The sequence below is a fragment of the Sander lucioperca genome, chromosome 24 (assembly GCF_008315115.2).
Source record: "Sander lucioperca isolate FBNREF2018 chromosome 24, SLUC_FBN_1.2, whole genome shotgun sequence".
NCBI lineage: Eukaryota > Metazoa > Chordata > Actinopteri > Perciformes > Percidae > Sander > Sander lucioperca.
The window spans coordinates 3,885,183-3,901,976 of record NC_050196.1 but is presented as its reverse complement, the minus strand read 5'-3'; the positions used below and the strand labels follow the sequence as shown (position 1 = coordinate 3,901,976).

At 38.9% G+C, this 16,794-nt stretch overlaps 1 protein-coding gene, 1 long non-coding RNA gene and 1 other non-coding gene across 3 annotated transcripts; 1 reads left to right on the top strand and 2 right to left on the bottom strand.

The window, feature by feature from the left end:
* Positions 1-6,161: 6,161 nt before the first annotated feature.
* trnam-cau lies at positions 6,162-6,234 on the bottom strand. The gene has a single exon. It is a non-coding gene; the product is annotated as a tRNA-Met (tRNA).
* Positions 6,235-7,614: 1,380 nt separating this feature from the next.
* On the top strand, positions 7,615-12,848 carry LOC118494419. Its single transcript, XR_004896541.1, has 5 exons — positions 7,615-8,003; positions 8,468-8,556; positions 11,489-11,613; positions 11,962-12,238; positions 12,597-12,848. It is a non-coding gene; the product is annotated as an uncharacterized LOC118494419 (long non-coding RNA).
* A 931-nt stretch (positions 12,849-13,779) lies between these two features.
* LOC116057789 lies at positions 13,780-16,182 on the bottom strand. Its single transcript, XM_031310381.2, has 6 exons — positions 16,027-16,182; positions 15,778-15,880; positions 15,513-15,675; positions 15,264-15,367; positions 14,349-15,033; positions 13,780-13,939 (listed from the first exon to the last, which is right to left on the bottom strand). Exons 1-5 carry the CDS (start codon positions 16,136-16,138, stop codon positions 14,769-14,771), a joined length of 747 nt encoding a protein of 248 aa, XP_031166241.1. The 5' UTR covers positions 16,139-16,182; the 3' UTR covers positions 13,780-13,939; positions 14,349-14,768.
* Between the last annotated feature and the right edge of the window lie 612 nt (positions 16,183-16,794).

Genomic DNA, 16,794 nt, shown 5'->3' with positions numbered 1-16,794 from the left:
TTCCTTAGATTGTTCTCTCTTTAGTTCTTGGTCCCTTTTTGAACGTTCGTGCAGGCATGTGGGGTGCCTCATTGAGCATGTATCGCAGAACATACGGTTACTGCAGCTCTTAGACTAGTGGCCAGGGCTCAAACACCCGAAGCACGGTTTTCACTTTGCATAAATTTTACGCGGTCAGCAACAGGCTTCTCACTTAATTTGTAGCACTTGTGTAAGCTGTGTCCTGTTTTTTTACAAAACACATTACTATTTTCCTTTCACTGGTGTTTGTTGTGAAGATCTTGGCACCTACGGTTTGGTTCTTGGAGGTCATAATGTTCTGGCTCTTGATCTTCGCTTTATCAGACTCACTTTGCCGTAATGCACGGAAGAATGTAATGGAGTTGTAAGCGATGCTAGCCTCCATTGAAAGGAACGTCACAAAATAACTGAAGTTTGGGATCCTTCCGTGTTCAAATTGATATTGTGTGGCTTTTCAGTTCTATCCAGAGCTTAACCAGTCAGGTAACTTGGCAGTAAGTTTTTGATTCTCAATTCCATCATTAAGAATGTTGAGACTGTCATTGTTAGCCATAGTACTTTCGCAACTGCGTAAAAGGTCCACAAATTTTCTCAACTCAGCACTCTCTCTTGAAGCTATTTTTGGCCATGTATGTTTGTCTCGGAAAGCCTTGGCAATTACAAAGGGTTGGCCATATCTTTCACTGAGCAGGTCCCATGCTGCATTGTATGATTCTTCTGAACCAGCCAGAAAATTACTTTCTAAGGCTTATCTAGCAGCTCCTCCGACATATTTTTGAAGGAAGAAGACTTTCTCTGCGGTTGGAATATTCTTTTTCTCTATGAGAGTCTGAAAGGATGATTTCCAGTGATTAAACTTCAGTGGATCTCCACTAAATACTGAAGGCTCTGGAATGGGTAGCTTGTTTGCTGTCATAGCTTCAGCTAAGACCTTCGCCAGCTCTTGCATGTCATTTTGGAGCACACTTCTTGGAGTCACATCTCTGAGCAGTGGTGGATGCTGATCAGCAATACTCACTTGATTGATTATCTGCATATCTGTAGGCAACTCAGCCTCAGAGTTTTGTGGTACAAAGTCTAGGGTTGGATATAACTCATTTGCATTGTACACTTGAAGCTTTGCCTTGGCTGCATTAAGCCTCTTTAGCTCTTCAAATTTTCAACTGACCTTTTTCTTGCAGCATTCTCCTAATGCTGTCTCTTTAACAGAGCAGCCTCTTGTCTCTCTCTTTCTATCTTGCGTTCGATTTCTTCCTTTTCTGTTTGAAGACAGCGAGTTAATGCAGCTGCTTCTTGGTCTGCAACTATTAACTTAACGTGGCTTTCTTGCTCACTCATAATCTTCATGGCTAGACACTACTTCTCTGTACAACCTGTAGTTAAGAACAGATGTTTCTGTACTCTGCCCCGTAGCGACTCAGTTACACTGTGTAGATTGAGTTTGGGGCACTGTTATGAAGGTAAATATGGTGCAAAAAGGGAGAGCTTGTAGAATACAATGTGAGAACTTGCAGAACAAAAAATCTGAACGTGTATGTTAAAATTTGCACTTGTAAAAATTTAATTTGCACTTGTAAAAATAAAATTTGCACTTGTAAAAAATATTCACACACATGTGATCTGAATTTGAAGTCATACAAAGAAAAAAAACATGAGAGCTTGTAAAAAAAATCTGAACTTGTAAGTTGAAATTTGCACTTGTAGAAAATGTTCACACACCTGTATTCTGAATGTGAAGTTACAGAAAAAATATTCACAAATGTGTAGATTGATATTTACATGAACACAATGACAGCTGCAAACTTATAATGCAACATTTACTCGTATACTTTTTTTTTTACTCTGGTTCATTTTCCATCACAACCACAACTCAGTGATTACAACCTCTCAAATCTGTCACTGCAACTTCACATATGTGCTCTCTCGCATCACAAAGTGGTCAATCTGCGCACCTCGACTTTCACAACACTCTTGACGATACATTTGGTGCAAAACTAATTTGTACCTGTGGACTTAGGCTGTGGATCTCTGAGCTAACAGAACGGGAAAAGCAGGGTTTCTATCGCCAGATGAGGGACAACTCTGTCTGGCTTATTTATGTAGCATGGAAACTTGGTGGAATAGCATGCTAGCGTTAGCTAACTAGCAGCCAGCCCGCTTCTAAATAAATACCTTTTAATTGTCTAAACATTTTTAACAGTCAAACTAAAACACTGGCGGTGAGCTCCACGGCCTGCAGCCGCAGACGGACCGTCATCAGTGGGTAACAGGTGCCAAGTTTCGCATCCCTGCCGAGAATTGCATCCACTAGGGAAAATGATGATTTTATAAGGCAAAGTACTGTTTAAAAACTAGGCAATAGTAAATCTCTTTGTCATGTTCATCAATAATGATTAGGATTTTAGAAGGTTTAGAGACATCAATGTTTTATCAGACTCTGTAGTAGCATTTCCTTGCTACCTAGATGCAATTTTCGGCAGCAATGAATTCTGCAGAAATGATTGTTTCTGGCCAAGCGGGTGCAATTCTTAGCAGGGATGCACAACATCAGCAAAGCAAGCTCTGGTCATGGCCGGGGGATGGGCCGCTCCTACCGGATGTGGGGCTCTCCGTGTCCCGCTGGAGCTCCGACTGCAGGTCGAGGTCGGCAGCGAAGCTTTCTGGCAAAAGCAGTGTTACTACGCTGGTCGATCCCCACTGATGACAGTCCGTCTGCAGCTGCAGGCCGTGGAGCTCACCGCCAGTGTTTTAGTTTGACTGTTAAAAAGTGTTTAGATAATTAAAAGGTATTTATTTAGAAGCGGGCTGGCTGCTAGTTAGCTAGCTAACGCTAGCATGCTATTCCACCAAGTTTCCATGCCACATAAATAAGCCAGACAGAGTTGTCCCTCATCTGGCGATAGAAACCCTGCTTTTCCCGTTCTGTTAGCTCAGAGCTCCACAGCCTAAGTCCACAGGTACAAATTAGTTTTGCACCAAATGTATCGTCAAGAAGGTGCGCAGATTCGCCACTTTGTGATGTGAGAGAGCACATATGTGAAGTTGCAGTGACAGATTCGAGAGGTTGTAATCACTGAGTTGTGGTTGTGATGGAAAATGAACCAGAGTAAAAAAAAAGTATATGAGTAAATGTTGCATTATAAGTTTGCAGCTGTCATTGTGTTCATGTAAATATCAATCTACACATTTGTGAATATTTTTTCTGTAACTTCACATTCAGAATACAGGTGTGTGAACATTTTCTACAAGTGCAAATTTCAACTTACAAGTTCAGATTTTTTTTACAAGCTCTCATGTTTTTTTTCTTTGTATGACTTCAAATTCAGATCACATGTGTGTGAATATTTTTTACAAGTGCAAATTTTATTTTTACAAGTGCAAATTAAATTTTTACAAGTGCAAATTTTAACATACAAGTTCAGATTTTTTGTTCTGCAAGTTCTCATATTGTATTCTACAAGCTCTCCCTTTTTGCACCATATTTACCTTCATACACTGTGGGTTAAATTGCTCTTTGTGCATTGTAGGATAATATGTTTCTAGCTTGTGTGAATGTGGGACTCTTGAAACTGTAAGGCATGTTTTCAATTGGTCAAATTGACCAATCATTTTTTCACTCTAAATGGGTGGGCCTTGTTATCATTATGTTAACTCGCTGTGGGGAACAAAATCACAAGCTAGCACCAGCAATAAACTAGCTACCTAACCTGTTGGTTCATTATAGAAGCCGGCTGCATTAAGCCTCTTTAGCTAAACTAAAGTTATGGCTGGTGATGAGGCCACTGCAAATTTATTATCCCCACCAATTTTTAAGATTAACTTAATGAAATGACTTAATGAAAATATTTGTTAATACATCACTGACCTAAAGTAGTCTGATTATTCCCTGCTGTCAGCTAGAACCTGATTTATATTTTTTATATTATTTATAAGATATCTTGTTTGCAAAAAATACAATTCACTATATGTGATTAAAACAAAGGAATGAAGTATTTACAGGGACAACTTAGAAAAAAATGCCTTTAAAGTAAAGTGTTTGGAAGCCAAAGTTTGTTTGAAGAAGAGGTTTAAAAGCAAACTACATCTGTAGCAGCCTGAGGTTCTGGATGTTCTGGTCCCACTTCGATAGGAACCAGGACTGAGGAACAGAGTGAACCGCCCCGGCCAGGGATCTCTGGGTGCATTCTGCCTCATAATGTCCCAGATATACTAGCCTGGGTAAACCCTGACGGACTTCCGGCAAATTTGAGATTTGCTCTGCAAGTCAGTCTGGCGAAGAGCCCATTCAAGCCCATTTCCAATGTCCCCGAAATCGAGGCACCAATCACAACCGCTGAGGCGGGCTTTACACAAATCACAACCGTTGAGGCCGGCTTTACGCGATGGCGACGGCGAGCAGCTTTTTGTTTAAATTCAACATGACGGCTACCGAAGCGCAGCGTCACCCGGATTGTTGGTCTGATTGGTTGGACTATCCAATGCGCCCAGAGGCATTTGAGGGGTGTCCGTTGGTGACGCCCCTTTGGAAATGAACTGTCAATTAACCTTTCCCAGACCCACTCTCAGTTACAACTGAGAAGGGTCTGGTGTCAACCAGGCTACAAATATACAGTAGTAGTGTACCAATGATGAGTTATTTAATTAGATGATCAGTTAGCACCATCTAGTGGACATATAGCAGAACTACATCATCTGATGTGTGATTTCTCTGACACTGACACTTTTTTTTTGGACTTGGACTCTGAAGTTATGAGTGCACACAGACTGACGCGGAGTGTGGAGGAAAATGTGACTTGTTTCAATAGTGACATTGTTTTGTCATAAAGCACGGCCATTTATGATCATTTTAAATATTATTACATTTTTAGTCCACCTGAAATTTAATTGTATTTTTGTTCTGCTCTAGCGAACATTTCTGCTCTCTAGCACTAGCACACTCCTGGTTCTTCTTTGAGAGAATATTTGAATCCAAAAGAACTTAGTGCTTAATGTTTTTTTAGTTTTATGATAGCTCCCCCTGCCTGTGAATTAACCAGTCAGCATGCTGTTTGTTTCCTCTCTGCATAGATGGAGGTGAAGACGTGTTAAACTGTGTGTAAAGCAGTAACGTTCTATCATAGTCACACCAACAGCAGCCTGAGACACAACAAATTCCACAGCCCACTTTAGCTTTACTGCTAAGGTCTCCTCCTTCTCTAAAGCAGTGTTTCCCAAAGTGGGGTCCGGGGACCCCCAGGGGTCCTTAAGGGGGGTTTCAGTGGGTCCCCAGCAAAAAGGTAAATATTTTTTTCACAAAATGTACCACTATAATTTCATCCTTGAATAACAGAATGACAGAATGTATGACGATTTTGGCTCTGGGTTTACTCCTTAATAAATAAAACATCTAAAAGCAAAAGTCCTATTGAATGGGGCACCCAAGGACGAAATATTATCAAATGGGGGGGTCCGTTGTCTCATTTGTGTCAGTTTAGGGGTCATTCACATTAACGTCCCCTTTGTCTTTGCCAAAAAGTTGCACTGCAAAGACTTCACCCGACGGAAAACTAACACAACTGCCTGCTTGAGAGGAAATAACTGTCCATGCCAGCAGGGGGTAATCTATTTGTCATTCAAAAAGGAAACTGCATATACAAACCATATGCTATGATACATACAACCAAACAGTGATTGTCTGAATCAGCCAGCGGCAGCACAGAGCCTACGGTCCTTAAGCTTCATTCCCCTGACAGTGGACACCAGGAGATGGCTGCAAACTCACGAGTTCTGACTTTTTTTCTCAGAATTTAAACTCAGAACTCTAAAACATTTTTTCAAATGTGGCCCTAATCCTCTTCCGTAGAAAGCAGATAACTTGACAGGTAGTTTAGAAATATCAAGGTCACATCTTAATAAGAAATCTATACCACCATACTTCAACAACCACAAACTTTGTAACCATTAAGAATATAGTTCTGTACATTTTTTCTGTATTAAATGCCTATATATTTAACTTCAAAATTACTGGGATATTATAGACATTAATCAGAGGGTTATCATGAACAGTTTATGACAAACAGTTTTTCTTCGTATTGACACGTAAACCAGAGGGGGAACAGACCTCACGTAGTACTGCCGTAATCTCTGCACCGCAAAACTCCTGCCCCGTGTGAGGCTCGAACTCACGACCTTCAGATTATGAGACTGACGCGCTGCCTACTGCGCCAACGAGGCCTACAGCACTAGGGTACAGTAACTGAGTACAGTACTTGAGTAAATGTACTTAGGCCTACTTACTGTACATTCTACCACTGAATTTGTATTTGTATTTGTTTGATATTTATTTTGTAAAGTATTAAGTAGGCCCTAATTTAAAAAAAAAAAAATAATGCACATTTTTTGTTTATGTGTTCCTTCTCATGCTCGTTTAACTGTTCAAATTGAATAATACACTTCACACAATTTTAATAGCTTTATTTACAGACCTATTTAGGGAAATATAGGTCCAGGAGGATCTTTAATGTAGAATGTCCTCATCACCAGTGGGTGGCAGCAATGCAGTAACAGTGCCTAGTCTTCCGGAAATGGACAGAAGAAGAAGGACACTGCCGGAATTCTAGAAGAAGAAGACAACAACAACATACCAAACTCTGGTAGGGGAAAGAAAATATCCATCAGTAGATACAATACAAATGTTGTCAATGTACAAGAAAGTAAAGAATTACCCAAGCCAAAAATAACAACAGAAACAAAACAAAAAGGGGGGAATTACTTTAAAAAAATCACAGGTAAAAAACATAAAGGCTAGAGAAAAAAGAAAAAAATCAACATTTTATGAGCAGCACACAAGGTGAGATTAGTCAAATTTCCTAGATATATCACTACGCATTTTTCTTGCAATTTTACTAGATTTGATCTATTTCAGTGAGGAAAAAAACAATTTAAAATAATTTATAAACCAAACAAAGGAAGGTTAAGAATATCTCCTCTTACTGCAATGAATATATTTACCCATAAGAACAATCATATTAACTAAATCAGATATTGATGAATCCATAGTATCCATATAAAAGAGGATGTGTGATAAGTTGAAAGTTTGGATATTGTCAGTGTTGTGTGAAAAAGTAGTTACTTAGTTACGTTACTGTAACGCGTTAATGCGTTACAGAAACGTAACTACTTTTTTTCGGGTAAAAAGTAGTGTAACGCGCTACTTCTGAAAATTTGGTAAGGAAACGTAGTTCCTTTTTCAATTCGGCGCAACGTTACTTTTCCCAGGGACAGATTTGACAGCAACACTGCCTTCTCAGCTGCGCGCTTGCGCAATAGTCACAAGCTCCACACGGTACGTGAGAGAGGGTTTTAAGCTTCGTGTTTTTTTGCTGGACGGCACTCTGAGCGGAGAGCTACCTGACACATGCCACTACATCGCTGAGGACTGGCGGTTAAATCGGCTGTCCTACAAACAGAGAATGCCAGGCAGACACAAAGCTGACAACCTCACAGATGGATGCGGTGGAGATGGGCTCATACATACACGCAGCGGACCGATGCGGACTTGTGTCGGTCGCACGGACACGCAAGGATTTCCAGAACAGAGGCTGCATGTGTATGGTGTAAGAACACTTTCAAAAAGATGTATGCACAACTTTAAGCATTCATATTCGTATTTTAAACATTTGTGCGTAAATTAACTTAGGCATGCAAAATTACGTTTTCATACACGTGAGTCAATAAAATTACATTTGTATTTTTATGTGAGTGTGACTCTAGAAGCTATGACTGTAAACATTCATGAGCACAACTCTGATTTCTACGACTACGAATTCTTCACTGTGAACACAAATTCAAGTTTGTGGGTACGAGTAAAGGAGAGTTGAAGTGACGTCACTGCCGTCACAGGGCAGGTAATCGAACCTAGATTCCATCTAACGCGCATGCGTCAAAGGCGAAAGATGGCTAACAACAGACCTGAGGCTGCTAGCCTAGGCTCAGCATCACAGGTAAAGTAAATAACGTGTTTATTCAACATTTTTTATACGATTTTACTAGTTTGATAGCACTTTATAATGAGATACATTTCCGCAACTCTTAGACTTTATTGCTTTAGCTTGCAACCTAACGATATTTACTCGCTGTTAACTCTAGTGCTAGACGACGTTAGCATTGACGAAGTGCTCTGTGTGAAAGTAGCGTTATAGTTAGTGATGTTAGAAATGACCTGTTTCGCTGATTGACACTGAACTGCAAGATATGCAATAACATTACCTGAAATAAACGTCACTGCTATCATATGTTTAGCAATGTCGATCAGAGCAGTAATGACAACTGAGCCAGACGAAGTAATTGCTTTAGCTTGCAAAATAATGATAATGTCTATCTAGCCTAACGTTACATAATGTGAAATTGGTACGGATAAGTTAACCGTACCATGTATTGCATGTAATATGTATTTTGGCATTTACAGGGACCACTGGCTACTCAGTTACTGCAGCGTCTGGAATCAAGGATCTCTGACACATTAAGTCAACCATACTTTAATTTGGACTACTTCCAGTACGTTGTAAATCAGGAAGCCTTTATTCTGACATCTGCATCTACCATTTTAAACATCCCAGCTGAAATCTATTATCCCTTCAAAGAATGATCCACGCAGCTCTTTCCCAAGACAGTCCCTGTGTTTTTATTAGAGAAGGAGGACGCGGTCGACCAAAATTTTGTTTTTCTGAGGAGCTGCTGTCCCGGCTCATTGACATGCCCTTACCAGTGTCTTGTATCGCCAACCTGTTGGGTGTCAGCCAAAGTACAATTTTCCGGCGTATGCATGAACTCGGGTTGTCCACAAGACTTACATACAGCAGTTTATCTGACAGTGAACTGGATGATGCTGTCCTCTCCATAAAAACCAGGATCCCAAACGCAGGATACAGAATGGTTAAAGGTTGTCTGCAAGCAAACGGACATAGAGTTCAGTGGAATCGCATCAAGGAGTCCATGCACAGAGTCGACGCTCCAGGAATTTTGGAAAGAATGACACAGCTGGGTTGCATCGTCAGGAGGACATACTTCCTACAGCGGCCTTTGTCATTAGTGCATGTGGACACAAACCATAAGCTCATAAGGTAAGGTATTCATTTATTTATGTACTTTATTATGGGTGTTGAGTTAATGCAGCTCTTTTCATAGATTGCTCATTGTCATCTCATCCTTTTGATTTCAAGGTACAACATCGTCATATTTGGAGCAATAGATGGTTACTCAAGAAAGGTGCATCACTTTTTTTACTACTTTTATTATAGTGCTTTATTCTTCCTGTATATGTTTGTGTTCATGTATTCACTGTTGATAAACTGCATATGGGTCCGGCCGTATTTTTTTTTCATTTCTAATTTTTTAATCCAAAACGTATAATGAGAAAACCATATTCATTCATTCATTACTTTTTTCGTTTCTCCTTTCATTAAGAAAAACAAGACAGGTGGGTCAGATGACTCGGAAGTAAAAGTAAATATATCAAAATAAAGGCCAAGCAGGGATGGCCATTCTGAAACATTATAAATGGACTAACGTCATAACCAGGGTAACATCAGAAGAAAAATAATAAACAAATTAGCCTGTACTGATGGAAGCATGTTAGCAACAGTAGTTGATTACATGCAGTTTATTATTGTGCATTTATCCATGTGCACAGCAAGAGTCACGTTTAATGAGCACACTTTTGGTGCATTACATTTGGTTATATACTTTAACCTAAGTCATTATTGTGTGTGCAGTAGGCAATGTGAGTATATTTAAACGTATGCCTGGTTTGTGTCTTTAACTGTTTTAAATCCAGGTTATTGATATAGATGTATTTAATGTTCATTTAATTTGGTATTTGATATTTATGGTTTATTTGCAACCTAGTTGCATCATCATTCACCCTTACTTCAGAGTCACAACTGCATGCCCTTCTGTTCTAACTCTGCTGTCAGCTTCTTAGCATCTCTGAAACAAACTCACATCAGAAATGTCGTAATGTAGGCCATCTTGTCTAAAGAGTGATTTACCACTGTGATATATAATGTGTGAACACTGTTTTAGGAAGGGACTTTATAAGGTATTGTATAAGACTGAAACAGTGTCACACATCTTTATTCTCCATATAGGTAAGGTAAATTGAATCATTCCATTACAAAAGGGTTGTAAAATGAAATGCAGTTATATACTCAAGTGTGTATAATATACAACACTCCTGTTATGTCACACATATGGAATCTAAAACATTTATTAAACATATATATAGCTCATACATACTTTCAACAGCATTAATAAACATAATAATTGCATTAACATAACTGTACAAGCTATGGCTGCAGAACACTGACTTGGAAGCCATAAGAAAGAAGAAAAACATAATTAAATTATTAAAAAAAACACTATCATCTCTGAGAATGTCTTCTTGGGACATCCATCAGGCCTTTAAGGCCATATTTAAAATGTTCTGGCTGATATTGTACAACTGTATGCTTACATCTGGTCAGTGCAACAAAAATATTTCTAATTGTGTCTCTCAAAGTATTGACCACCTCCTCATCCCTGTTATTTGAAAGTTTATATGTGCTCTATATGTTGACTCTTGCTGTGCACATGGATGAATGCACAATATTAAACCACATGTATTAACTACTGTTGCTAACATGCTTCCATCTGTCCAGGTTTATTTATTTTTATTTATTAAATTGTTCATCTAACGTTACCCTGATATGACGTATAATGTTACACAATGGCCATCCTTGGCTTTTATTTTAAAATATTTACCTTTACTTCCAGGTCATCTGACCCACCTGTCTTGTCTTTCTTCAAATGAAAAAAGGAATTTGCAAAAACCAAAATCGGACCGGAACGTTGTTTGGATTTGGTTTTCTTGTTTAGAATCAGAAAAATGGGGAAAATGGCTCATTATTTCCGTTTTTTTGTTCCAAAAAACCTATCAAAACGTACATGCACCAAGAAGGAAGATAATATAATGAGAAGAGGGGGGGAGGAGAAGCGGAAAGGATGGGGAGGAGCAGGAGAAAAATATGAAAAAAGCTTGTGGAGGAGTGAAACGAGAGTCAATAGTAGCAGGAGAAGAAGAGAAGGAGAAATGAGGAGAAATAGCTTAAAACAGTGTATATTCAAAACTTTACAAAACATTCTGTTAATTCCAAACCATTGTCATGCCTCGAAAACCGTTTTTCTAATTTCATAACATCCAGGAATGTCATGACTGTAGAAACTCTGTACCCAGATAGTACATAGGCTAACCCACAAACTCAGGGACTTAATGCATATGTCATGTGTCAGAAAGCTTATTTTAATTATTTATTTTATGCTTATTATTTATTCTCTTGACTCTAATCTATTCCTGTTTTTCTTTTACCTTTGTTGCTTTGACACCCGACTTTTCCCCCGGCAATCAAAGATTTGTCTTGTGTGTTGTAGGCCAAGTATTTTGCCTTTGCAGATTCACTATATGAAACTCTGTTTGTCTGTATAGATACTGTATCTGGAACCAGCAACAAATAATTGCTCAAACACTGCCCTTTCATTTTTCCTGAAGGCAGTGGAAAACTATGGCTGGCCTTCCAGGTAAATAGTGATATCTTGTGCTACTGTTTCTATGCTCTTGTTGATCATTTCAGTAATGTTCAATGGAATATTTTGTTGAGATAATTATAAATGAGCATTTCCCCCATTCATTTTCAAGGGTCAGGGGCGATGAAGGCGTTGAAAATGTCGGAATTGCTGAAACCATGTTCAGTGTTAAAGGCACTGGAAGAGGGAGCTTCATCGCACAACCAACGGTTAAAATAATAATTTACATAATCTACAGTATATTCATAGTGAGAATGTTAAATCACTGTTGGAAAGTATTTTAAGTAAGACTATATGAATGATTACTTTTGAGTTGAGTAAGTCCTGTTATTTCTTATCTAGGATTGAGCGCCTATGGCGAGATGTCTGGACCTGTGTCACTCATCTGTACTATGAAGTTCTTCACAGTCTAGAAGAAGACGGCCTGTTGGATTTGTCAGATGCTGTCCATCTGTTTTGTGCCCATTATGTGTTCCTTCCACGTCTGGCAGAGGCCCTTCACACCTTCACCGAAGGCTGGGACAACCATCCCTTACGATCAGAAGGTGGACTCACCCCTAACCAACTCTGGGTTATGGGTCACATGCAGAACCCTTGTGACCCAGATGAAGATTTGCAGGTTTGTTGAAGCGACCTCTCAAAGTGGTCTCTAAAGGCAAAGTGCAGTTAAAAAGTGTTCAACCTAAAGGTGTGGATTTAGATTTATATAAAAAGAAGCTGACATTTTAAAATTTTGAATGGTGTCAATAACTCTAGAATAACGTTATTGAATAATAATATAGAAGTATGTAAGAGAGTAGTGTGTTGCTTCACTTAAGTAAGCACACAATTAGACCAAGTCAACTGAGCATAATTTATGATAGATTTGTAGTCTTTATTTTCTTTAGTCACTGCACTAGGCCTTTGTAGGTCAATGCGTGCTTGGCAGTGTTTTCAAATATTTCTAAATGTTTCATACAAAATAACATTATTTTCAGAACATGGAGCTGTTTGGAACTGACTGGGAGATGTTTGAAGGTGTGCCTGAAGAACCTTATGGAGTTAAAGTCCCAGAAATTGAGTGCCCGCTGACTCCAGCTATTATGGAAACTGTACAGTCCATGATCAATCCCTCTGCATCGTCAGAATCATTTGGCAGAGACATTTATATATCAGTGGTTCAGTGCATTGAAAGTCTATGTGTGACACAAAGAAATGCCTAAGATATAATCAGTCCTTGCAAAAGATTTAATGGAATGAAGTTGAACATTTGCAAACAAAGACTGCCAGTTACAAAAGTGTTGCTGTGACATTACTTCATTTTAACATGGGAGTAACAGTGAGGTAAAAAACTGGTTTGCGACACACAGATGGAAAATGTGTTTGTCTCATCAACTTGAAAAGCGATCCAATTCAAGATGTCCTCAGAACTGGAAATTAAAAATTAAAAAATACAGACATTGAACATTTGAATCACAACTAAATCTATGAGTGGTTTTATGATTTCATACGTGTTTGCTACTGTTTCTCTGGGTGGTCGTTAGGCCTGGTACAATACTCGCACATCCTCCTATACTCAGGAGTGAGGTGAGGCCTCAATGCAAGTCCAAACGGGCAAAATATCACAAACATACCATGTTTTTGGATTACTAGATTTCTCTATGATCACACATAACATCACTTTTCAACAAGAAAAAGCTAATTGATACTGCAGGATCTCTTTAAAGGTTTATTGTTCAGATAACATCATTCACCACCATAATTCCCTAATATACAATTTTACCTTTGAAATGTACTGATTGGATCACTTGACTCATGGCCATCATCATCTGAAGTTCTGCACACATAAAGAAAACAGACTGTCCTAAATTAACAATAAACAATTACATTTCAAATTTTAAAAATTGGCAGGAAATCTCCTTACATGTAACCCGCAACTGGCTGCATGGATCTCAATGATGTCAGGATGAAATGCATTTTTGCACACAGGACACTCAGCTGTCTAACAAATGAATTTACAATGCATGTGAATGCATGGTTTTGAAGTGGACCATCACTAACAGCAAAACAATGATTTTGTAACAATGAATCACAAAGTTATTCACAGAAACAAGAAGTTGTGGGTATGAGGGAAATGTGATTGTACGACTGCAGGCGCTGACAATAGGAAAAAAAACAGTGTGATGTGTGTCACAGTCATGGTGGAATCTCACGTTTATGACAAAGTCCTTCTTTTCACTTGGCAGAACGGGCTTGTGTCCCTGTCCGGTGATCCACTGCATGATTTGTCCAACAGTCAAACTTTCTGGAGCAATATTGTTGTTGCTTGGGCCATCTTGTTCTTAAAAAAAGAGATTAAATGTGAGTCTGGATAAAAACTATTAAAAAGATGCTGCCTTCCTTTAGTTTAGTTTTCAAGTTAATACAATTAGTTAATACAATCCCTCAATTAAATCAGATTAACCTATTAAGCATAGCCCCTTTTTGGGTTGGGCGCATGGGGTGTTAAAAGCCCTGGCTGTCTAGTTTATGGCTGTAAAATTTCATGAAGCAGTGTTATTCTAGAGGACATAATATTAAATATCACATTTTACATCAAGATTCTGCAAAAGAAACGTTATGCCTTGTGAATTTATTGGAGTATATAAATTGATAGCTAGCCATTTCCACTGCGCTGTATAAAAATTACTGCAGGACAGCAGAAGAAAAGCTTACTACTTCTATATTATTCAATATTGGCTAAAACACACCAGAATCCTCAATTTCCTGAAGGTAGTCCTGGAAAAAGTTCATGATGTTTGTTTCCACGCGGTGTTTGGCAGAACCAATCTCACTGAAGACAGGGCGGCTGTTCTCCAGAATGAAGACTGCATCCACCTTTAAGAAGAAGGAAATACATTTCAGTCTGCATTCAACATAGTAATTCTTGCAGAAAACATAAATGCTTAATTAAAAGCAGCCAGAAACCCATGTTGAGCTACTAGGACGTGTTGTTACAGTCCCTATGAAAAATCGGCACTTTTTTGGAACGAATCCCCACATCCTTGAGGAGCCTGGTTGTTAAAGTGACTACAAACCCTCCATATCCAACCTCAACAGGGAGTACCTGAGTACGCCAGCCATACAGTTCTGCCTCGGCTGCTAGCTCTGTGTACTTCTGGCTTTTCCATTCATATACTTCCCCAACGGCAACCTCCCATGGTACTATAAGCCCCAAGATGTACAGGGACTTCTGTGAAGTTGACCACAAAATCAGGTCTGGCCAAAGAGTGGTTGAGACAAGAATGTACCTTATCATCTTCCCCTGCAACAAACAGTGGTTTGCAAAGGTCTTGATGGGTATTCATGATCTTTGGTAGTTCATAGAGCTGCAGGCCTTTTCTGAGCTGGTCGAGCATCGGGATGAGTCTCATGGTGGAGTGAAGTATAACAGCTCTAATAGACAATATAAAAGTGTTTCATCAGGATAATCTACTTTTGTGGTAAAACTGTTTACTGTAGAGAAAATTAGACATCAGCACTTTGTTAAATTATAATTTGGTGACATTTAAAAGTGGTTTCACAACATAACTTTTCAAGAAACAATTCACAAATTGTCACAAAGTCACAAATTGTTGTACAATACTCCCTTGCCATAATGAAAACCAAAAATGTTAACAATATACCTTATCATGCTGTCTCTTTTATCCACAGACACGATTCCAGTGTATCCACACGTCACAATGTCACCAATCAGGTCGCTGATGTTGTCATCACTGGCGCTGTTTAGCTGAAAGTCGAATGGTGTTAAGTGAAAGTTGTTCTCATTGCATCATTGTGCTCTACGGTCAACAAACAAACAAATCATTAGATTTGTGCAATCCATGTCATAATGAAGTTAATACTATTATTGACCTTGATCAAATTGGACTTACCTTTACAATTAGCTGTGACAGTTCCAAATCTGTGACATCACTGGCAGACACTTGAATGCTGTCAGAGTCACCAGAGCAGAGATATCTGAAGCACCACTCACGCATGAAGTTAGGGCAAGGTCCGCCTTGTGCCAGACTAGCTGCTATGACTTCTCCTGCAGTCCTAATAAACAAAGAATTAAACAATTGAAAGAGCATACAAACTAAAGTAGTACTGCAATTAATACGCTTAAAGACAAGATGCAAAAATAACTTCATTACACACCTGAAGTAGTTACAGTCCAAACTGTTAAGACAGTAAACAGGATTCTTCCCTTTCTTATCTGGACCTTCAACAAAGAGTCTTTTTTCTATTTCTACCAACATTTCTGGAAGACAACAAATACAAGAAATTCAAAAGGTCTCTTCAATGTTCCTTTTTTCATCCAATCAGCATTTGCACCCGTTGCACCACCAGAGGCCCCCTGTTGACACATATGTGTCTGATTTAACAAATATGGACATACACCTGTACCTGTGAGGAATTCTTTGGTAAGGGCACCAGTATCAATGCCTGCCTCGGCAAAGAATGTGACCTTAAGTCGACATTTGGGTGAGGTCTTCTTCTGCCGTTGCCACTGTTGCATGCCTCTGTTGTAGAGATCAGTTCGCGACACACAGATGGAAAATGTGTTTGTCTTATCAACTTGAAAAGCGATCCAATTCAAGATGTCCTCAGAACTGGAAATTAAAAATTAAAAAATACGGACATTGAACATTTGAATCACAACTAAATCTATGAGTGGTTTTATGATTTCATACGTGTTTGCTACTGTTTCTCTGGGTGGTCGTTAGGCCTGGTACAATACTCGCACATCCTCCTATACTCAGCTGTCTAACAAATGAATTTACAATGCATGTGAATAAAGCGTCACACTACTCCTATAATATAAGAAAACATATCTAAGCTAAAGAACCTTAAACAACACGTGTAGGGCCTAATTTATAGCACCAGCAAAGTGACATGTATAACACCATGACCTGCAATTGGTGCAAAGAAAATACCTTGACCAATCACAAGTTACAATGCTGTTTTTGCATATATTTGCAAGTGCTAATAAATGGCATTTGTAAATTAGGCTCTTAACTTAAAATAACAGCAAAACATATCCTACCTTGTCTGTCTGGTAGCAAAGGGCAGCTGAGAATACATCTTCATCTTCTTCCTTGCAGCTTTCCTGGGGATGAAACACAATAACAACACTTTTCAGCACAGTACACAATAAAAACATGTCATTTTTCA